The sequence below is a fragment of the Trematomus bernacchii genome, unplaced genomic scaffold (assembly GCF_902827165.1).
Source record: "Trematomus bernacchii unplaced genomic scaffold, fTreBer1.1, whole genome shotgun sequence".
Lineage (NCBI taxonomy): Eukaryota > Metazoa > Chordata > Actinopteri > Perciformes > Nototheniidae > Trematomus > Trematomus bernacchii.
Genome location: NW_022987689.1, coordinates 6488152 through 6511322, shown reverse-complemented (window position 1 = coordinate 6511322; position 23171 = coordinate 6488152). Strand labels below are relative to the sequence as shown.

General features: G+C 40.9%; 1 protein-coding gene across 4 annotated transcripts in view; it reads left to right on the top strand.

The window, feature by feature from the left end:
* Positions 1 to 23171, top strand: part of wu:fj49a02 (myomegalin) — a 51039-nt gene that overhangs the window by 7041 nt on the left and 20827 nt on the right. For 2 of the 4 annotated variants that reach the window (XM_034137529.1, XM_034137528.1), the window contains exon 1: positions 20014 to 22045. In XM_034137529.1, coding sequence (XP_033993420.1) covers positions 20735 to 22045 — 1311 coding nt within the window. In that variant the 5' untranslated portion in view covers positions 20014 to 20734. Of the gene's footprint in view, positions 1 to 1105; positions 1217 to 7356; positions 7434 to 10028; positions 10153 to 10243; positions 10402 to 10493; positions 10651 to 11695; positions 11750 to 20013; positions 22046 to 22088; positions 22661 to 23171 lie in introns of those variants that run through there. The other 2 variants (XM_034137530.1, XM_034137531.1) reach the window with 2 other exon arrangements.

Genomic DNA, 23171 nt, shown 5'->3' with positions numbered 1-23171 from the left:
CATTGCAGACTGAAGCTCAGCGCTAACTTTTATACGTTCTGCCTTGGCTCCAAAAACCATTACCTCAGTTTTATCTTTGTTTAATTGGAGAAAGTTCTGACACATCCAGTCATTGATTTGTTCAATGCACTTACTCAGTGTTTGAATTGGAGCATAGTCTCCTGGTGAAATTGTTACGTGCTTAGGCAGCTTTAAAAAAAAAGAAGAAGATTTTATGCATGTACTCTCTAACCTTTTAGTGTACTAGATTTATTTGACAGCTTTTACTAAGTATTTGCTTTGAAGATAACAGTTTTTACATACTACTTTTTTACATTACTGTAAGAGACAGAGAAACAGCAGTTTGCCTCTTTTTGCAAACTCCCAAAGTGAAGTGTATTTGTGAGGGGAACTGGTGCAACTGGACACATTAAATTCAAGTTTAATCCACATAAAACGAGTTAGACAAAATACTAAAGACAGAAGAGGACCCACATCCAGCCCCCGCCTTTCTCATCATGTGCCTGTTTGTTCCTTCTGGTGCTCCTGTTTTGCAGAGGCATGAGATTTCTCTTCATATCACAACTGCCTGTGATCCCCCTGCCTTTTACCTCACCCCTACACCCTCCCTCGGCCCCTCCTCTCCCCTTCCACCCTCTCCCCTGGCAGTCTGGGATTCCAGGGATGTCTCCTCCTGTAAAATAAGCCCCAGCCCGTCCCCAGTAGATCAGAGCCCAGCATGGAGCTGTCATGGCTGCATCTCTGACTGCCGGCTGCAGAGCCGCCCTCTGCACTGCAAACACCCCTTTAGACTCTAGTGAATGTGTTAGTTTTAGTGTGTTTGTAGAGGGTAGAATGGCCTGTTAGAGGCTAGGATGCCATTTTGTAAATAATTTGTTTATTTTGACATTATGCTCTTTTGGAGAAGGAGATAGCATGTCTAACGGTTACCGGACTCTAACACATGGACATGGCTTGACAGTCAATGTCCTTTAATATGGACTTCGTGTTCCCCCGTGATACGGAGAGGTCGAAGACGACGTTCATTTTTTACCTATAACGGACATGTCACACCTTATCGGTGCTCTGTGACGTCATGTCTAACGGTTACCGTACTTTGTCACAGCACCTGAATGACTTGAAGAAGGAGAACTTCAGCCTCAAGCTCCGAATCTACTTCCTGGAGGAGAGGATTCAGCAGAAGTACGAGGAGAGCAGTGAGGATGTCTATCGTACGGTGAGTAGGGCACCTCTCAGAGAATGTGTGTGGAAACTAGTGGAAACCTGTTTGACTGATGATGAATGAGTCTATGAATATATGTTAGGTATTGCTGTTCAGGGGCGAAGGGTTGATCAAAAATATGGATTTTGCCCTGTAGAGAGATTTGACAGTGAGTAGCTAATCAAGAGAGGTAATTGCTGTCTTTGTGTCATGGTTTGTCTTTCATTATGGCATTATACAGGTATGTTATCCTGAAAGGTTGCTTTACTGAGCCACTTCCACTGTTTGTTGACCCAGCTGTCGCACTGATGTGGTTCAAGTGATGTGACCGGCCATCTGTTTGTTTTAGCAGGTGGCTGTTTTTAGATGTGGCTTCCCTTTGAAAGACTACACATAAGCTAGCTCTTTGCTCAGTAATAATTGATGAAGTTTGTGCCAAAATTGTCCAGAAGGACCTTTATTTTGCTCTCCATGATTGTCTTTTACTGGGAGTTGTGATCATTATTATGTTATTGTTATATCCTTAGTACGGTGTACATTTAGTTTTGCCCGTCCTGCAACCCTCAATAAATAAAAGACCCGGTGGCATACGTGGTGACCTTAAGAGCCTTGACAATTAGTCGTTTGACACAAAAATAATAAAAAAACAACAACTTTATTGATAATGAATTAGTCCTTAAATCAATTTCTCATGCAATCTTTGTGAAAAATTCAGTTTTAAGCCCTTCAAATATGCAGATTCCCTACTTTCTTTTGACTGAAATCTGAATGAAATGTGTCAGTAAGTATAGCAATGTGAAGGTATTGAAAGTTGACATCCCTGGTCAGAATGCTTTTCATGTTCAATATTGCTTTCATCTACTGATGTATCAAGCTGATACACTGGCTCAGTACTGCTGCTGATACTGAACGTATTATGTATGTTGGATATCAGCCATCATTGGGAGAAGATCTTCCTTGCGTTTATCAATTACTTCCTGATTTCAATAGGAACAAAATGCAAAATGCAAAATGCACTTTTGTACGTCTTTTATACATGAATATGTGTTCCAGGGAACTCACCAAGTGTCAGAAAACACAACCCTCTCTATTTTCCTCCATACCCAAATCTCTAAAAAAGGGGCTGCAACGGATCTGATACAGACTGATCCAGATTTGAACACTGTCCTGACGTCAGGACGGTGGCGCTACGGCTATTGGGCCAACTCTCCACCTATCAGGGGAATGTGGGGTTGGGCCACGGCCGGCCATTGCCGCTCGAAAGCGCTGGAGACGCTGTAGTACATATGCCAGGCCTGTAAGTGGCGCTGTAGTCTGCCACAAAAGCAGCGAAGAAGACTTCCCGCGCATGGTTACCATGGTTACCCTTCTGTTTATTCTCCGCTGTGGCTTTTTTTCTCCCTCCCCGAGGCAAGCGTTTGCTCCTCCTGCTTTAATTCAATGCAATCCCTCCCCGTCGAGGCAAGCACTGTAATTCTCTCCGGTTAGTCCACCAGCAGATGACAAACACCCACCTCTCCGCCTCTTCCAAGGAACGAGGGGACCGTGCAGCAGAGTTTCAGTTAGGTTTTCTTTCGCCGGTCAAGATGTCCGTTAAAGTTTAAATCTTCCGGACAAAATTAGAAAAGTGCCGGTCAAAGGTCTTCTTTGTTATTTATTGAGCTTTAAAACAAATGAATAACGACTCTATATAATAATATAATAAAACACGGAGGACGGAGATCTATTTTTCTCCCCCTCTTCTGACTTGATCAGAGCACGCTATCCTCTCCTGCAGGGAGGCGTGGTCAGCTGCAGCTCACAGAATCAGCCCCCTGCAAAAACAGTGCTGGAGAACAGCAATAGAGCGAAATGAGGCATGGCTAAAATGCATGATCTGTTTGGTATTTTGAAAACAGAAACGTATAAATATACCTTATATAGGTATGGCCCTACAATATATCATTTAAATATAGCATGATAGGTCCACTTTAAATATCAATTTTGAATTTTATTTAATCTAGGATAAGTTAGGTGCCTCTTGATAGGTGCCGACTTACTTTGAGAAAGTTGTCTTTCTCAAAGTAAGCTATAGGCCAAGAGGTGACCTCAGCTCTTAGTTTGTCAGCCCAAAATTCAGTCAAGGTTTGGGGGACAATTAAAACTTTATTATTTTTTCTGTTTTGAGTAGGGTGAAAACACGTTGCAGATTTAAATGTATTTTTCTTATCCCACATGTTTCCCTGATTAATACAATTTATTTACTGTCAATCTCTATTCATTGCTGCAATAGCTACTGCAACAGATACACTTTTTGAAATTGTTGGATATAAATGTTGGCAAAAATGTGGTTTTATCATTTCAGGAAGAGAGTTGATAACGATGAGACCAAATAAATAACTTTAAAGTTTTTAATATTTCCCTCGAGGCTTGCTAAGGGAACATTGTTTGACTTAATCGTTAGTGCTAAGGTCACACATGTGAATAGGTATTGAAAGAACTCACTTTATGCTCTCTACTCTACTCTGTTGTTGCTGTGCTGCCTGGCTTTATTGCAGAATAGGCCGATTGATAGATCAATCTATTGACTGAAACGTGACAACACTTTAAGTCCAGTATCTTGTTTCAAATGTGAGGAGTTTTTGCTTTGTTCTGGGGTTTTTTAAATGTTATTCAGCACATATTTGGGTTTTGGACTTTCCAGACAAAACAGAAGATATGATGCTGTTTGTGGAAATGTGTTGCAAGCATTTTTCACAATGTTCTATATTAAACAATTGACCAAAAAATTAAGCAAAAGAAAAAGTGTTAACAAATTAGATATATCTTGTAGTCCTAAAATGGCCTCATATTTCATTGAACATTTCATGCATGTGTTTAAATGTGTAGCCTTCTGTTTATTTCGAACTGTGTCTGTGTCTCTCTGTGTGTGCGTGTAAACTTTGCACCGACAATAAGGTGACCCGGTTCAGCTGTCGTCTGTTTACAGGAGGCAGCCAACATTTAAAACTCCCCTCTTTCTCTCTGCCTTCATTTCAAATCCCTGCTGATCATCAACATCTCTTTGATCCAGCCGAACAAGACCTGAGAGTCCAGTAACTTATCCTCACAATTACTGCATACCAGCAGTGATTGGGTAAACTGATCCCACGTCATCAGAATGGATTTTAATCCCTGAGCTTCAATCTCTCTCTCTGTGTGGCTGAAGGTTAATCGGTCTAATCACAGTTTTATTGGGGACTAAATCTTTGTTCCGTAGTTGTTATCTGCCCTGAGCTGTTAGTCGAGTGTCAGTGTTCCCGTCCTCCCTCCAAAGTATTCAGTGTAATACAGTACAGTAGGTGTGTTGGTCCTGGGCACATAGTGATCTCGCTCTGAGCTGCAGAGACTCTATTTATAGAGCAGGCCTCAGTGCACTGACTTATTTATCACATGCATTCGTTCATACGAGTGTCCATATGTGACAAATGACATGATTCAAGTCAAGCATCATAATGCATACGTGTGTTTTTACATTTCTCCTCACCATATAGTTTGTTAGAGTAAAAGTATTTCATTTCAGTCACGTCAGTTCATTAATACACTTTAAATGATAAGCAACTTACAGCCCAACTACAATATTTTAATAAATAATAAAATAATAAAAACACATATTTTTGAATATGTTTAATGTTATTAAGGTGCCAGATTGTATACTGAAGCATCTATCAAAATAGAGTAAATAGTTACATTTAGTTTCAAAGTATAGTCAGTAAAAGAAAATATTTGAAAGTAAAGTAAGAAAGATGAGTAGTGGGCCTTTAAATGTAAATGAATTATATCTAAAAATAAATAATTACATTTAATTATTAACTGGCACGTATTTATGAAGTGGCGCTTAACTGGTCTTTAAACTTTAATTTTTCAGTATTTTATAAAATGTTTGTTGACCAAACTAATAATTGATTCATAAACAAATAAACAGCAGATTAATCAAAGCATGAAAATAATATCAGATGTAGCATATTGTACTGAACATTTTGTATTTCACAGTAATGTTAACAAAATGATTCAACAAGAGCATTTTCAAGGTTTGTTATTGAAAAATGTGCAGCATCATTAACATATCAAGTCAAATAAGTTATAATATCTCTCCGTAGTAGATCATTCACAGCGTTGCAGGTGTGTTAGTTTTGTTCATGTCAGTGCAGCCTTCTCTTGCACAGCTTGGTTATTAGGGGGTCTGTTGCTGAGGCCGGAGGGTAGCAGAATAGCAGGTGCTCGGTGATGAGTGTCTATATTTAGCGCTGTTTTCAAGATGGGACGATGTCTCTCTTACTGTAAGCCAAGTTGTTGATACACACAGGAATACAAGTTCCTCCTACTTGCGTGTTACATGATTTATTATTAGAGCATTTGAGTGATCATTTACCGTCATTAGCTCTGAAGAATACTTGTGTTGCATAAGTTCCAGTTGCTGCTGAATTACTTTACTCAGTTCGGTACAGTTGAATGCATTAGAGATTTGGGTCTATGTACATAAAGACACTTAAAACTAATTATAAATTCAAGAATGATATGAACATATTTAACACTGAATACAGTTATTAGATATATAAGTGTCATTACCATGCACTGCACACCCAACCTCAGAGGAATACAGAAAGGTTTTTTTTAACCACAACTTAATGTCTGTTATTCATTCATTTCTGCCAACCTTTTTCAACTTTGATAATACTACCATCTTAGGAAATAAGATATTGTTGTTCTTTCTTCAATACAAAGTAACTTAATAGCCTAGAATTCATTCTACAAGGAGTGAAAATGTGTAAATGTGTAATCTCAGACTTGTCGTGACCAGTTTATGTGCAAGTGTTATGTTCTTTGGTCACTCGAGCAGAATGGATGTGTGTGTGGGTAGTGAGCAGCAGTGTGTTGGTGTTGAGTACTCAGTGTGCCTCTCAGCAACATGTTTATGAGGACTGCAGGCTTCAGGCTGCGTGCGATGGAGCATGTGTAGCCCAGAACTGTGTGAGTGATGGGAACACAAAGCTCTCTGGCAGGGACATTGTAAGGTCAACATACTTGGACATGCTTAAAGACATAATACAACTTTTCAAGAAGAGACAGACGAGGACAGGCAGACATAGAGAGACACATGGACAGAGAAGCAGCTACATGAATATCAAGGGAAAGAGAAAGTGAACAATCTGATCCGTTTCAAGCTAAAACCAGCTATCTGATGAGTCAATATGAAATAAATTGTACTCCTGACGTACACGATCAAAATGGAAAGATTGAGCGCCACCAATCCTGCTTTCCAAATCCTCTGTCCACCCAGCCCAGTGTTAGAGCCCTGATTGGCCGGGAAATCCCCCCTGTGGCCCCAGCAGGTAAACAAACTGTGGAGTTTAGCCTTTGGCCCCTGGGTTGAATATCTGAGGTGCACTGGATTCTGCAGCTCTAAAAATACACCGGCACTGACAGCACGGTCAGATGTTCAGTGCTGATGATACACAGCTCTCACCCTGATCACTCTGCTGAGAGAGAAGAGTGTCATGAAGAGATGTAAGAAACAAGGCAAAAAAAGGGCCCAAGATGTGAGGGTGGCAAGAATACTTAAGAACCAGATCAATACTGTGTTTTTATAGTATCTGTAATAGCCTTAGGTATACAGAACAGACATACAGACACAATTTACACAAGAGATGAGATATATTTATTACCCCGATTTACATGAATGCATGAACCTAACATGGCTTCAAAGTCCTTAGTCACTGCAATACATGACGAGCTTTGTCTTAAAAAAATGTTTTATTAATGTGTTCTTATACCATATATGCAAAAAAAACAGTTCTGTTTTTTCATTTTTATCAATCAGCACCATGTCCTGACAAGTCAAAAATTATACAGTGAAAATGGTATAGTGTTAAATGTTATTTTTAATAGGCCTACACAGGTGTTTCCAGTTCTGGCTGATTACAACCCACATAGTCTTGAGAGGAGGTCTAATCAGCCAATACAGTGAAAACACTGTGGTGTGTGAACTATCGGTGTTAAACTTTAGTATTCACAATGTAAATAGTTATTCAAATGACCATTTATCAAGATGTTATGCTGAAAGGAGATGATGTGTGTTTATGATGAGTAATAATGACTAATAACTGCTGACGGACCTCCCTGCTCCTCTGCTGCAGAACATCGAGCTGAAGGTGGAAGTAGAGAGCTTGAAGCAGGAGCTCCAGGAGAAACAGCAGCATCTGGACAAGGCACTGTAAGTACACAAATGTTTATCATATTTATTAATTAATTTGCAACCCTTCATTTATTTAAACATTGAAGTGTGAATGTTGGTGTCAAAATGCTTTAATTTATAAATATTTTAAAACAAAGAGAATGTTTAACTTAACTGTAAAACACTGTAAAAGGTCCTTTCTGCACTTTAATATCTGTAATTAATGGCAGACTAGACAGGCAGATATCTTCTGTCCTTGTATTGATACTAACCACACAATATCATATTACTATGTTGTTTTGATTTTTCATGAACTCCTTTTGGATCAGTTTATTTAAATATGTTATTTGGTCAAATATTCTTTAATAAAAACTGTTATTTTGGCGGATAAACAAGTTGCTTCAATGGCCTGTTTGAATTTTAGGCTTTGATAACAAAAAGGATATAGTCTATTTTTATCCGTGGGCCCATTTGACTCCTGAAAGTTACGTGCATGTCCACCTCCATTCAGGCTCCATGTCCCTGTCTTTACTGTGGTAGCACCTCATGTCTCTAACAGCTCATATGTCACGCAGCAGCTGATAGGGATGACACATACACAGGCATTAGGGACAAACACAAATGTTGCGGATATTCAAGTCAAACTCACAACTTGAACCCCGGAGATGTTACGAAAGTATTGTTTAGAATAATTTTTCGACAGGCTATAACACCTGCTGTTGTGGTAAATGTCACATGATGATGATACAGACTGGGGTATTGATGCTTGAAGAGTTTGTAATGTAATAATGGTTAGGTTTACCTGTTGTTTAAAAACAAGGAAAACCAGTTTATGCTATCATGCCATAAATATATTTACGTTTAAAACAGATGTTGCTCCGTAGAGAACTTGAACCTGCTGCAGAGTTTGGTAGATTGATGGGCAGTGAAGTCGAGAGTGGAGGTCTCCTGGGTTGTAAGGATAGTGGCATTTCAGTTCCCACGCTGTATGGCTTACACTTCATAATACCCGGCATTGCGTTACTGCTGAAATCGACAGAGATGCTGCTTAAAGGTCAGGGTTGTTGACCTTTTAAATCAGTGTAATTCATCATTGGCTTACTGTTGGTGCTCCTGGAAAGGATAAATTGTCTCTTATTACTGCTTTCTATTTTGATTGCCATTGTCACTCCCTCTCTTTACATTGTGTTGTATTGTTACAGTCTGTCTGACACTTGTTCTTGCCTGCTCTTTTCACATTGTATGCATATAATTACACATCTGACAGTGTCTTGAATCTAGATTTGTTAGCCTTGCAGCATTTCTCTGTAGTCTGAATTATTTGCATTGTTGACCAAAGTGACTTATGCTGCTCAGATATGCTGGCTGTTGTCCACTACACATAAAGAACATTTGTCCATGAGACAGACATTTGCTTTACTCAGACTGGTTCAAAATATCCCAGTTATTTGAGCTGTAGCATGCGGTGGACGGAGTTAAAAACGTACATAGACAGGGCCCAGGACAGGACTCATGGCGACAGAGCGGCGTGAGCCATTCTGGGAGCAGAAATGTTGGGAGAGCGTCGTGAGACAGATGCTCACACAGTTGGGGTTCTGAAGGAGTGAGGGGAACACTTACATCATGAAACAAGAATGCAAAGAAACGGGACGTGTGTGTGAGGAATTTATGCATACAGTCTGTTCAAATGCATATATATTTAGCTGTCGTTAATTACAATTGCATCCACTGCTGCTTCTTGAGGATACTTTCCTATCAGTCTTGGATTATGGTGACATTATATATATGCTTGCTTCAGCTGTGACCTTGACGCCACTGGATGCTGTTCACCACTCTGCTCAGATTTATTACTGAAGAAATTATAATTATCATCATTTTGAGCTGTAACCTATGGTCAGAGTTTGGCCGTCTCTCTCTGTAAGGCATGATACTTTTAAAGTTGTATCAGGCCCTCTATTGTTTATATTGTATTGCATAACATTTTGTTGTCTTTCAGTGTGTGCTCTTATGTAACACGCTCCCATGATTCCTCTGTAATTGTAATGTTGCATACACCAGCCGCTTTTTTACTGAGCTTGGAAAGTCCAGTTTCTCGCATTGTGCACCTGCAACATCGGACAACCTGCACAACAATCTAATGCTTATGTCACTTTTATCCTAAGGGATATTAAAGATAATAATATCATCCTATTTCCTGCTTTAGTTATTTAGTTTTGATTATGTTTCTCAGGCCAAAGGTTTTTTTTCTTGCTGTTTTTGTTTGTTTGGCTATATTATAAATGAGGTCTCTATCTTAATATATTCCCGGGTCAAAATAAAGGATGAATTAATTAATCAATGATGAGCCTTTCACCACTATCAGACTTTGTGAATAATACTAACCTCAATAATAAAATCCTACTGCATGGCTGAGGCAACTTACTACTATATCATCTCTGCTATAAGTGGAAGGGGGTTGGGTATCCCATGAGCGCTGTAGCAGACAGGAAAGTGAAGACATCATTGTTTCTCCACTCTCTGTCATGTTGCAATGCTAACCCCTCTGCTCTCTTTGAATGTGCACATACACTGAGTTGTTTTTGGCTGTATTTAGTGCAATACCCTCTGATCAAATCACTTTCCCCTGTTAAACAGCACAACAGCGGAGAGCTTGACCAATCACAATGAGGCAGAGCTGCAGAGACGCTGTCGGGAGAGACAGCAAGAAATTGACCACATGGAGCAAGTGCTTGAGACCAAGATTCAGCTCCTGCAGGAGGTTTGTCCTCTCTCCCCTACAGCGAGAACTGACACACAGTCAGGTGCCTCAGATTTACAAACCATAATGGTTTTTGTATGTATTGTTCCAGGAAGCCCAGCTAGCACACAGCGAGGCTGAGAGGATGGCCTCGCTGGCTGGATCGCAGTCCCACAACTCCCTCCGCTCCCTTGACACACCCATGGAGGACATCCCAGAGGACGAAAGGCCTCCGAGCCTGCTGTCCCCATTCAACACCAACAAAGACAGGTGCAAAACACTTTCTCAGCCTCTACCACCAACATTATCGAACAGTCCAAATCCACCTCCCTGCCTCACTGTTTCTATCTGTGTGTGATCAGGTTGATAGAGGAGCTGACTACAGAGCTTTGCTCCAAGGAGGCACTCATCACCGAGCTGAGCGGGGAGAAGACGACTCTCACCTTCAGGGTGGACGAGCTGGAGGGACAAGTTCAGGAGCTGTCCTCCTCTCTGCTGCAGAAGGACAAGGATGTGGATGTATGTTTACATTTGAGTTCTAACATGAAACATCCAGTCAATTTCCAACTCAATTTAATTCAATAGGCTTTAATGGCATGCTTAAGCACAATAACGATTATTATGAAAGACAATAATTAAAGTAAGCAAAAAAAAAGTGAATAACAATATGAGTTAATTGAAAACAATAGATAAAAAGTACGTAATATTAAAGCATTCAACTTAGTATTGGCACAATTTCAATGTGATTTAACTTTAACCTTCTAAAAAAAAAAAATGCTAATGTTAATACATTTACACATACTACTGACAATACATTAAAGGCATGTAAGTGGGGATAACCATTCAGGCAAACCCTGCACACTTTTTTAAGAGCTTTCTAATAATACTGCATTCCTCTGGGCCACCATGTCTCCTCTTGTCAGACTTGTATTCTAAAAAGAGTCCTGAAGCAACATATGTGACATTCCTCAACCTTATTTGAACAGCTATCTTTGTAGGTCACAAGAGTATGAAGTCATCGAGGATTTAATATTTCTGTGAAGGATTATTTTTTTCACTTAAAGGTGGGGTAGGTAAGTTTGAGAAACCGGCTCGAGATACACTTTTTGTTATATTCCATGGAATGCTCTTAACATCTCGATAGCAATGAATATCTAAAGTGCTTTGACAAAAAATCCATAAAAGAATTTCATCTGTGGAAGCCGTAGTACTGTAAAAAGCACGACCAATCATTTTAGCCGGCCCGGCTAAAATAACTGGATGGCCTACCTGCCTGTCAGCCTTCCATCGGGGCACAAACTTATCTCGTGCCCTCATTGGTCATGTGCGCGTTCGTGTGTGTTGGAGGAGGGGCTCTGTAAGGAAGTGGCAGATTTCTTCCGGCTGTGTATTTTCAAATTCTAGCGCACTCGAGCCGGTTTCTCCAAAATGACCTACCCCACCTTTAACTTTTTCTGTGTGTAATCCTAATAATAATATAGTAATATAGTATCTATACATAATATGTATTTTTTAAATGTGAATATGAGTACAGTAGGTTTATTGTCTGTATCCTCTGTTACAGTTTTATCAGGAGGAACTCGGTCAAGAGAGGCTGCGCATCGAACAGGAGATGCAGGTATGTGTGCAGCTCTTTGTTTTTATGTTTGTTTATGCAACTTCACATGTCATTATAGAGTTCTCCACTAAGTGTCAGAACAGCATCACAGATCTCCTTGTTTCATATCAGACCCACTCTGCCTCCTTATGGACAAGTGACGCATAGCATTTTCACACAGAAGCTGACGTCTGTAGATGCAACATGACACATGTACAGTATGAATCATTTGTAAATGTCCTAATGAAAAAGAGGGAAATAAAAAAAAGTGGAATATGACCAGTCAATAAAAGGATGTGGAACAAAAGAAGCAAAATCTGGTAACATTTGTTCAGTGTTATTTATTCTCATTTAAAAAAAAAAGGTGCAGTATTCAAAATGTTATCGACATACAGTCCCTGCAAAATGTTCAATGCACAATTCAAAAAGTTAAAAATCAATAGCGCTACTCTCTGTATCAGAAGTGATGGGTAAAAGTAAGTTAAAAAGATCCTGTGGTGTGATGTCATCCACAGTGGCAAAAACACAGAAATGTGTTAATAAATGTTCCTAGAAAGTGAACAAACTGAGGCAAAGACATAACTGTAATACCCATCAGAGACTGCACTGACCTCACCACCTTCAAAAAACGTACAAAAACCCACCTCTTCAATCTGTCTCTTAATGTGTGATTGTTGTTGTATTGCTTGATTATAATTTGACTAATAACTATATTTATTTGTTGTTCTTTTCTTTTCACTATCTCTGTAAAGCGACTTTGAGCACCTGTAAAAGCGCGTACAAAATAAATCTATTATTATTATTATTATTATTATACTGTGATGGATGGAGCATCATGTGATGCTCTCAGTGAAGTATCTTGCAGATGGATTATCTTATCATTGAAAGTGCCAGAACCTCATTACATTTACAGGCTTTAGCTGCACCGACATCCCCAAGGACACATTTCTGTCCTGAGGCCTGGGGGGTATACTACGAATCTAGTTCAACATATCCTGGATATGTTTTGAGTTATCCGGTTGACTAAATCCAAAAAAAAAACGCTCTCGCTAAACGGTCCTACGACGCTGGCTATCAACTCGATCGCTCAAACCAGCCGTGTCCTATCTAGTTAGGTGCGCGTTCACATGAAAGGGGTTGTATTTGGAGTGTTCGACCAATCACAAACATGGACAAGCCGTGTACTGACAGCGCAGCGCGTCATATATTTCCTGAATGAAAAGTCAACTAATATTAGACAAATATGAAGACGTTAAACTTTAAACATCCATGACTTAAACACTTTATCCAGGATAAAAGCCACATAGCTGCACCTGCAAGGTGAATACTGCTGGTAAAAAAAAAAGTGTTTGAATACGTTCATTAACAGTTTTATGATATCACTGCTGCCCTGACACGAGTGGATCTGACTTTAATTACATTTGACTCGAGTGTTTCGTCAACTTAATGTGTTGCTTAAAATAATACTTCTGCGTATGTGACACTGTGAGTGTTGCACGGCCAGATACGGCTCAAGAAGCTGACTCAGATAAGGAAATATATGATACATTATGATGTGATATGATATGAATGATAATGAGACACATCGACGTCTGCACTCACAGTGCCACGGACTGTACTTAATGTTACTTTGATCCGGTTACTTATGTTGTGGCAGATATTTAAGTAAGCTTTCTTAACGCTAATGTTATAATAGTCAGATAATCTGACTCAGATTGCTCTGAAGATGGGAGGGGATATTCTATTAATTTTCACGTTCACACAGTCGGTGATTTTGGCCGGTCGTCTTTCCTGCAACGGCAGTTTAAACTGTATTTCCTTTCTCCTCCTGTCATATGAATTGATCGCTTTAAACTCCGCACACGGAGCTCTGATTGGTCAGCAGGCAGTGCTTTTATCCTGGAACCTATCCTGCTCCGGAGGATAGCCGTTCAGAATAAGTTATCTAGCCCGCTAAAAAGTGAACCAGCTTCGTAGGACCGGAAACCCCTGAAGTTAGCTTGCTAAACGAAAATCTTGATTCGTAGTATACCCCCCAGGTAGGGGGGGGGGGATAAATGGCCCAAAAATAAAAAAATTGGAAAATGATTACGCCCACTTCAGGGATGGTGCATTGGGTCATTTGGGAGATATTTTGTATTGGGAGTTGGTACCTAACATGAAATAAACCCCCCACCCCACCCAAAAAACTAAATCGGACATGTTTTTTTCCCCCTTTTTTCCCCCTTTTATCATTAAAAATAAAATAAAATCTTAAGAGAACACTTTGGTTCACCTGTCAGATGTTGCAAAGTTCTAATGTAACAAAGTACATTTACATAATGCATTGTGGCTCCTGGTTGACTGCAAGCAAACCGTTGAAATCCCCAAGCAGACGATCATATTCAACACACCATCTGACAAGCAGTTAAACAGAGTTGTCGCAGGTATGTTTTTTCCTTTTTAACAAAATGATTATATTATATTATCTTATAATTATATTATTATATGATATTATATGATAATTTAGCTTGGTTTGTGTCAGGTTCCATCCAATATTAGTCATACTTTTAGCTTTCTAGCTGTTAAGAACGTAGCTCAAACTAGCTAGCTAGCTTAGTGCAACAGTTGATTTGACATGTTTTTGCTCAAATTAGCCAGCTAACTTTATTATACAGTAATTACTTAGCTAACTGTTACATTAAGCTAAATTAGTAGACAGCACTGAAGTAATTAACACTCTCCTAGACTTAGTGCTTGTAACTTAATCTAATTTAGAATATTAATCTTTTTCAGAGAAGTCACATCAGTCTGATGACATACATCATCAAGCATGGCAGAGCCCAGACACATGTCCAAAACTAGATCTACCGGAAACATTTATAATGCAGATACCGACTTTCCTCCCTCCAAGAACTTCCAACCACCCACAAAACTCCCCACACTGCAGAGTGTCATAAGCATGAGACGGTACCACCTGGAGATGGGCAATGGGAGAGTGACTACAACCATGGCAGCACGGGAAGTGGCAAAACAGGTCTACGCCAAGTACTACCACGACACTGTGTTTTGTGTTCCCTTGAGCACCATCCAGAGGAAGGTAGAAAGGATCTGGAAACAGTTCAGTGAGGGCAGAAAGAGGTATGGACAGACAGGGAAATAAGACTCACTGGCTGTCCAACAATACAAAGAGTTATTTCATACAAAGTCTGAGCTCTTTGATGTATTTGCCCATGACCCTATACGGCGGCAATCACTGGAGAAAGAGTGGTGTGTAAGCATGAGTGAGATGGAGCACAAATACTATGAAGACCAGAAGACAGAGCGAAGGATGTTCTGTTCCAAAGGTGTGGACCCTGTCTGGTACCTTAGCATGATGCGAACCCAAAGGTTGAGGGAGAGGAGCGAAGAGTACCAGAGGAAGAGAGACCAGCAGTTCTCATATCAAACTCTGGACCATATCACAGATATCTTGATTGAAACTGGTGAGATATCCAGCTGCAGCAGCGATGAAGAGAAAGAGGGCACACCCCCAAAAGCGACTGAGACAGATGTCTGAGACTGACACACAGCTTCAAAAGGAGGGTGAAGAGAGTGTGGCGCGAGCAGAACCCAAAGGAAGGAAAAAAATCTTCACAGATGTTGCTGAACTAGACATGGATGAAGATTTACTACCACAAGAGTTTCAACACATACGATTGTCCGAGAGAAAAGTCCGGGATGAGTTCTATACAACTATAGCCAATCTTAGAAACAGGAGATGGCTCAAAGAAAGGAGAGGAAGAGACTAGACATGCTGGACACACTGAAATCTAGAGGTGGCCCCTTCACTGACAGTGGGGAAGTTGAGAAGTTCCTTGTGGATGAAAGTCTGAACAACAACGCAAAGCTGCAGAGGATGAAGCTTGAGGTTCAGTTTGCCAGAGAAAGTACCACGCTTCTGCCTAAAGTCGATCCTATCTTCAGAATCCAGGTGACACTGCCCAGTGGGAAGAGGAGGATGAAAACGGCACAGGAGTTTGGAGATGCTCTCATGGCGTACCTAGGCAAGAGGAGTGACCGAACCACACTGGAATATGCAAAATTCCAAGAAAGTCTTGAAAGGCTAAGAAAAATATGAGGTGCTACTTAAGACTGACAAGTTCAAGTTCTTTCTATGTCAATGTGACTGAATAAAAATGATTTAACTGTTTTGTATTTGGAATAAAAATCTAATCAAGTTTTCCAAATGAGTTTAGTCTTTTAGTCTTAGCAGACTGTAAGAATAGTGAATTTCAAAGGGCGGAACAGCCAAAAAAACGCTCTTTTTGTGTTCTTTTTTTAATTTTAAAGAGGGATGGGGGATTATTTTCAAGATACAGAGTTACTTTGAGGTGTAACAGTTCTTCTATTAATAGTGTTTATTAATTCTCAAATGGGTTTGAAAGCATTCATTCAACAGTATATAGGCAAACAGTAAGAATAGCTTATGCATACCAGGCGGAATGTGCAGAAAATGCCACTTTTTGGGTTCTTTTTTTCATTTTCAAGGGGTAGGGGGTTATTTTCAAGATACAGAGTTACTTTTGGTGTCAAAGTTCTTGTATTGATAGTGTTAATCAAGTCCCAAATGGGTGTGTTGAAATTTTGAACTTGATGATTATCCCCCCCCCCCCTACCCAGGAGGGTATACTACGAATCTAGTTCAACATATCCTGGATATGTTTTGAGTTATCCGGTTGACTAAATCCAAAAAAAAAAACGCTCTCGCTAAACGGTCCTACGACGCTGGCTATCAACTCGATCGCTCAAGCCAGCCGTGTCCTATCTAGTTAGGTGCGCGTTCACATGAAAGGGGTGGTATTTGGAGTGTTCGACCAATCACAAACATGGACAAGCCGTGTACTGACAGCGCAGCGCGTCATATATTTCCTGAAGGAAAAGTCAACTAATATTAGACAAATATGAAGATGTTAAACTTTAAACATCCATGACTTAAACACTTTATCCAGGATAAAAGCCACATAGTTGCAGCTGCAAGGTGAATACTGCTGGTAAAAGAAAAAGTGTTTGAATACGTTCATTAACAGTTTTATGATATCACTGCTGCCCCGACACGAGTGGATCTGACTTTAATTACATTTGACTCGAGTGTTTCGTCAACTTAATGTGTTGCTTAAAATAATACTTCTGCATACAGTATGTGACACTGTGAGTGTTGCATGCCAGATACGGCTCAAGAAGCTGACTCAGATAAGGAAATATATGATACATTATGATGTGATATCATGTGATATGAATGATAATGGGACACATCGCCGTCTGCACTCACAGTGCCGCGGACTGTATGCTACGTAATGTTACTTTGATCCGGTTACTTATGTTGTGGCAGATATTTAAGTAAGCTTTCTTAACGCTAATGTTATAATAGTCAGATTGCTCTGAAGATGGGAGGGGATATTCTATTAATTTTCACGTTCACACAGTCGGTGATTTTGGCCGGTCGTCTTTCCTGCAACGGCAGTTTAAACTGTATTTCCTTTCTCCTCCTGTCATATGAATTGATCGCTTTAAACTCTGCACACTGAGCTCTGATTGGTCAGCAGGCAGTGCTTTTATCCTGGAACCTATCCTGCTCCGGAGGATAGCCGTTCAGAATAAGTTATCTAGCCCGCTAAAAAGTGAACCAGCTTCGTAGGACCGGAAACCCCTGAAGTTAGCTTGCTAAACGAAAATCTTGATTCGTAGTATACCCCCCTGGTTTGCCGCTCAGCATAAGTTACCATGGAAATCTAGCCTGCTAAAAAGAGAACCAGCGTCGTAGGACCGGAAAGCCCGAGATTTCCCTGAAGTTAGCCGGCTAAGCGAAAATCCAGCTTCGTAGTACAGGCCTCTGATGTCTAATGAAACAATAATGGAGGGGGACCATTTCCTTCAAGTCAGCCCACCTTCTTTACTATCAATTTGCAGTTCTATAAATGAATGATTATAACCTTAGTTGGCTTGATTATTAATCTTTCCGGTGCTTTGTAACGTTGCTTAATGTATTTTGACAATACAGTGAATGGATCGCAGTATTTGTTGTTGCTATGTAAGAAGTTTTAACTTGTAAATCAGTTGTGGATGAATGATGCAAATGATCCCTGCCAGGCAGGCTGCTCAGATTTCACACTGGATGCATGTGTGAGTGTGTGGCTCGTACACTGTGGTCACACTGTGGGCTAGTTTCTTTCTAAAAACTAGTCATTTGCATATTATGTGCAGTATGTTGTGTCTATATAGATAAGAAAAGACACAGCCTTGAAATAAGAACAAAAAGGAGGGGATGTTTTGGGAGGGTTTAATTTAAAGTAAAATTATTGAATGCAAGTTTATGAATCAATGCACAGAGCATTTGCAAAGGGAGGGGACAGTTGTTTTTTGGTGGTGCATACAGTATGTGTGCACAGCAATGAGAGCACATATAGACAGATATGATTGTTGCAATGATTCCATATTATCCAATTCACCATGAAACATGTTTTTGCATTTAAAAACTGTACATACAGTTCCATTTGCATCAACTCAGAGATGTGTGTGTGTGTGTGTGTGTGTGTGTGTGTGTGTGTGTGTGTGTGTGTGTGTGTGTGTGTTAGTGAGTACATGCCCATAAGGTGCCATCTTTCATATGTGCGTGTTTGAGGCTGGCATCTCGCTGGTTAGCAGTTTAGCGGCTCTGGTTTCAGCCTGGTTGCCGATATGTCAGGTTGACCTTTGAGTGTTCAGCGACCCCACCACTGATATCAAGTTGTGTTGGTTCAGACAGACACTCACAACAAGAGCTCTTAATTAGTTCCCCAGACACCACAGCCGTTAAGATCAAATCTGTCTGGAAAGGGAAAGGAAGAGCCAGGAAATAAATGTCATCTGAAACCTCTTAAGACAATTATTTTCAGGATCTTTCAATTTCACTAAACAGCCAAGACAATTTATTGAAAATAACTGAAGCTTGAGTTTAATTTGAAAGAATCAGCAATCATGATCTTGATGCAGACACAAGGGTCTACACTCTGACCTTCACACTAACAAGGGGGCACAGGATCTGAACTCTGTCCTGAAGAAATAGAACTGCTTTGAAGATGAAAATATATCTACAGTCAACGGGAGAGTTTGCACTGCATATCTGCAGGGAAGTTGCAGCGTGACAGTTTGTTTGTGCACCCTCGGAAAAAACTAAAATTGTGGTCACTGCAGAGATACTGCAGAGATGCACAGTCAAATGCATGAGAAAGGGTTGGTTGTTTGACTATCACAGTCAAATCATTGTTTGAAGATATCTGCACCACAGCAACAAGAAATACAAGTTATAAATATCTTGAGCCAGTAGCATGTTTTGCCTTTGACACAAGTTGCACTGGTCTGATGAGGAAGCTATTCAAGAACAAAACCCCAGTATGATTTTACTTTTAAAATAGCATTTAGTAAGCTCAGTAAGTTTGCATTCAAGTAAGTGAGCTTTACTACCAATGGATCTAAGGATGTTCTTTTTTTAATTATGCATTAATACTTTGTCATGCCATTTAAAATAATGAATGTACAAATAAACAAAAAAACAGTCATGTCTTAAAAATGCCTACAGTAATTCCACTACCATCTACTACTTAATAGAAGACAGGCAGTAGTTGTAATAGAGGATATGCAGCTAAAAAAACATGTATACAAATATACAAATATAACAGAGAATAAAAGTGATTTAATTTAATAGTTTTTTGTAGTTTAAAGCCATTTATAGGTATAGTATAGTTGTATAACATTCACAGTGTAATAAAAAATGTTAAGAAATTATTGCAGAATACATTTTTTATTATAATTTGAGTTTGTTTACAAAGACTTACATTGTAAACGGGGTACAACATAATATGGCAAAACTATACGGTCATACCCATTAAAATTGGAATAAGATAAAAATAGACTAGAATATAGTCTACTCTAATTTTACAGAGCGTCACTAATGTTACCATGCTACCGAGCATTTCACCTGTTCAGTCAGGCGAACAGAGTTTAGTAAACTGGGCAGGAGGAAGTAAAAGACTCCCAGGGGATAATCGCTCTGTCTCTTTACCAAAAGCCCCTTAAAAAAAGTTAATGATTAGTGTTTCCATATAATTTTGTGTTTCAAAATAATTATTCTTGTTTGGAATTTTCATCATAGTGGATAATAAACCGTGAGCATCTCTGTATGGCTGCATCCTGTTTCTCCACCCCCTGTATTCTCTGGATGGTTTGCTCCACCGCTGCAGGTCTGATTCAGGCAGCCACATCGTTATCAGCCCGGAGGATCTCCGACCGCACGCGGCACCGAGCCCGCAGAGCGCGTGTTTGCCTCTCGAGCTGTCAGAAAAGGCTCTGTTATGAATGAAAGAGTCCTTTCTGTGGACAAATATACCAGGGAGAAACTCTTAAGACTGTACCGGCGCGACAGATACTGCTCTCCGTCCGTTTCCGGATTATTACCGTTCCCCGAGTCATTATTAACCTGACTGCGCGCGGTGCGGCTCGTGTGTCCCGACTGATGGTGCAGAAGAGCGTGAGGGTCTGTTGGACAATGAGAAAGAAGGATTGTGTGACAGCGGGAGGACGATACCAAGACAGATACTGCATCTGATTGACGAGACATTCCCATGACTTCGCTACGGGGGTGTGCGCCATATTCCCGACGCACCTGCAGCACCTTCAGCAAATGAATGGTTATCCTGGGTTGATGGATATTTTTTTAATGACAGAGACAGTATTTATTGATCCTGCCAAGGATTTCATGTGAAACCCTTTTCTACAAGCATATATTGTCTACCTCATTTCATAAGCCATTGAATTTTATGCCATTGCAAGGACTAATTTAATCAGCAGCTTTACATTATTTCAGATGAAAACAGCTTTTATTATGCATTAAAGGTTCAGTCTAATGCAGCTTGAAGCACTGCTCTTTTGTGTTCCTATGGGATTAAATTCATCCTAAGGACTCAGGTGTCCTTGTGTCAGAGTAAATAAGGATAATTATAAACCTGTGGAATGCTTGATCTCAAGATGAAGGAAGCGTGTCGCATCTGTGGACGAGAGCTCTGCGGTAACCAGCGACGATGGATCTTCCATCCTACCCCCAAGCTCAACCTGCAAGTGCTGCTGTCTCACGCTCTGGGGCAAGAGCTGACTCGGGATGGCAGAGGGGAGTTTGCCTGCTCCAAGTGCACCTTCATGCTGGACCGCATGTACCGCTTCGACACCGTGATCGCCCGCGTGGAAGCCCTGTCCATTGAGAGGCTGCAGCGGCTCCTGCAGGAGAAACACCGGCTCAGGCAGTGCATCGGCGGGCTCTACCGGAAAACAAACTCAGAAGAAGGTGCTGTAACATCTGGAGACAATGAAGAACTTGGAGATGGAATGGTGGACATTTCAGGCCTCACTCATGCAAAGTACTGCTCCCTGCTCCAGGACGATCTGGTCTACTCTTTGTACGAGTCCTGGGCCGACGACGGCATAGACTGTCAGCACCACCAACACCCTCCTGCTGGTCCAGGGTCAGAGGTCACAGTCGCAGGCTCACAGCGTTGTGTTCCCAGCACTCCCAGGAAGTGTCGCGGATGTTCCTACTGGCGAGTGGCCGACTCTGACTATGAAGCTGTTTGTAAGGTGCCCAGGAAGCTGGCACGGAGTATTTCCTGCGGCCCATCATCCAGATATTCAGCCAGTGTTATTGGAGGGAGTGTGACCGTAGGAGGTGGGGGAGAACGAGAACAAAATAATGTGGAGGATTCAGAAGAACCCCCCTCCTCTTTAACACTGGTTCCTGGTTCTCAGGACCCCTCAAGGACATCAGACAGTGAACGCACCCTGGCTGGAAGAGCCAGCTCCAGCCCCTCTGTAGCATCCTTAGAGCTGACTGAGGAATATATTCAGTCTGGAGCCATAACAGATGGGCGGCTGAGCTCCCCTAGGGAACTTATAGATGACCGGATATCTGACTCCCTCTCTGAGGAGCACATGGGAGCCCCAGCTGGCCCAGCCTCACCCGGCCCCAGCCTCTCTCTGGCTCTCTGTCTGCTGCAGAGCTATGCTGCCTACCGGCCAGTCCTGAGCTCTAAGGGGAGCAAGCTGCCAGTGCTCCAACGTAGCTCCAGTAATGGAGGTCATAGACTCTGCTTCCCTGATCCAGTTCTGGGAATGTCATATGGGAATCCAGAGGGAGAAAGAGATGACCACACGCCAACTCCTGAGCTGGAGACCCCTATGATCAGGCTGGTTGATCAGGATCTGAACCTGGCTAACATGCAAGAGTTGTTGGAAGATTTGTACAAAGAATATCCTACCCCACGTCCTCACCAGGTATAAAACCTTGACAGTGATGGTGATTAATACAGGGATTTCACTATTGCTGGATAAGGAATCATAATTTCGCCCATATACTGCAAGTTTGCAGAATTTGCAGCACTATGAGTGAACCAACCCAACACGCTTTGATGTTTGACAGACAATCCCCACAAAACGTGTATTCCTACTATTTTTTTTTTCTCTCAATTGTCCTGCCCACAGCTTCTCCAACAAGCTTTTACACAGGAAGATTTGAGCTAGAGCAGTGTGTGTAGATGTGTGTTTGCGTGTGTGCACTTAATTGGCTATACAGTATGTGGGAAAACATTACATGAGCAGTCAGGTGAGGGTAAGCTGTGACACACCACATGGCCTAGTTACCGTGTGTGTGGAGTGTACAAGCACAAGGAGGTCATTGGTCATGTCAATGAAGTAGAAAGCACAGTCATGTTTGACCCTTTAGCAAGTGTAAATATCTATCATTTTAATGTGAAGCTTATATATTTAAGTGGTTCTAAATGAAGATGTTGAGGATGTACAGTGTCTTCCATCACAGCTGCCAAATACACCAAAGCATGAACACAGCCTGCAAACAAATAACTGCGTGCTGGTTTTTCCTGTTGAAAACGAGTAAGTTGTAGGACAGGATTTATCTGTGTGATTTAATTATGTGAGGACAACATTTGCGTGTGTGCAATACTAAAATATTCAAGCCAATAATCCTCAACAATAGTTTTTGGATTGGATAGAGTGTGCATTTGTCTCTGCGTGATCTCTGCCAGGGCTGCAGACCGAAGTAGGTTAGATGTGGGGAGACATTAAGACAAAGTGACTCCACTACTGGCCTATTTTCACTCTGAGCCCTTGAGGCAAAATGATCCACACATTGTCAGACCATTCTTCCATCTCAACTGTGGTTGGCTAGTTCATGCAAACTGCCACACACCACTTTAGAAGCTCTCTCCCCGACATGGCTTTTTACAAAGTGCACACATGAATGATCAGAGTTTGTAAATGTTGTACACATGGTACACAATCCCTCTGTTTTTCTCACGACAAACAAATAATCTTGCACACAAATAATTCAGCTGCTGGATTTATTGAGAAGACTAATGAGCAAGTGAGTGGTTTTTATAAGTTG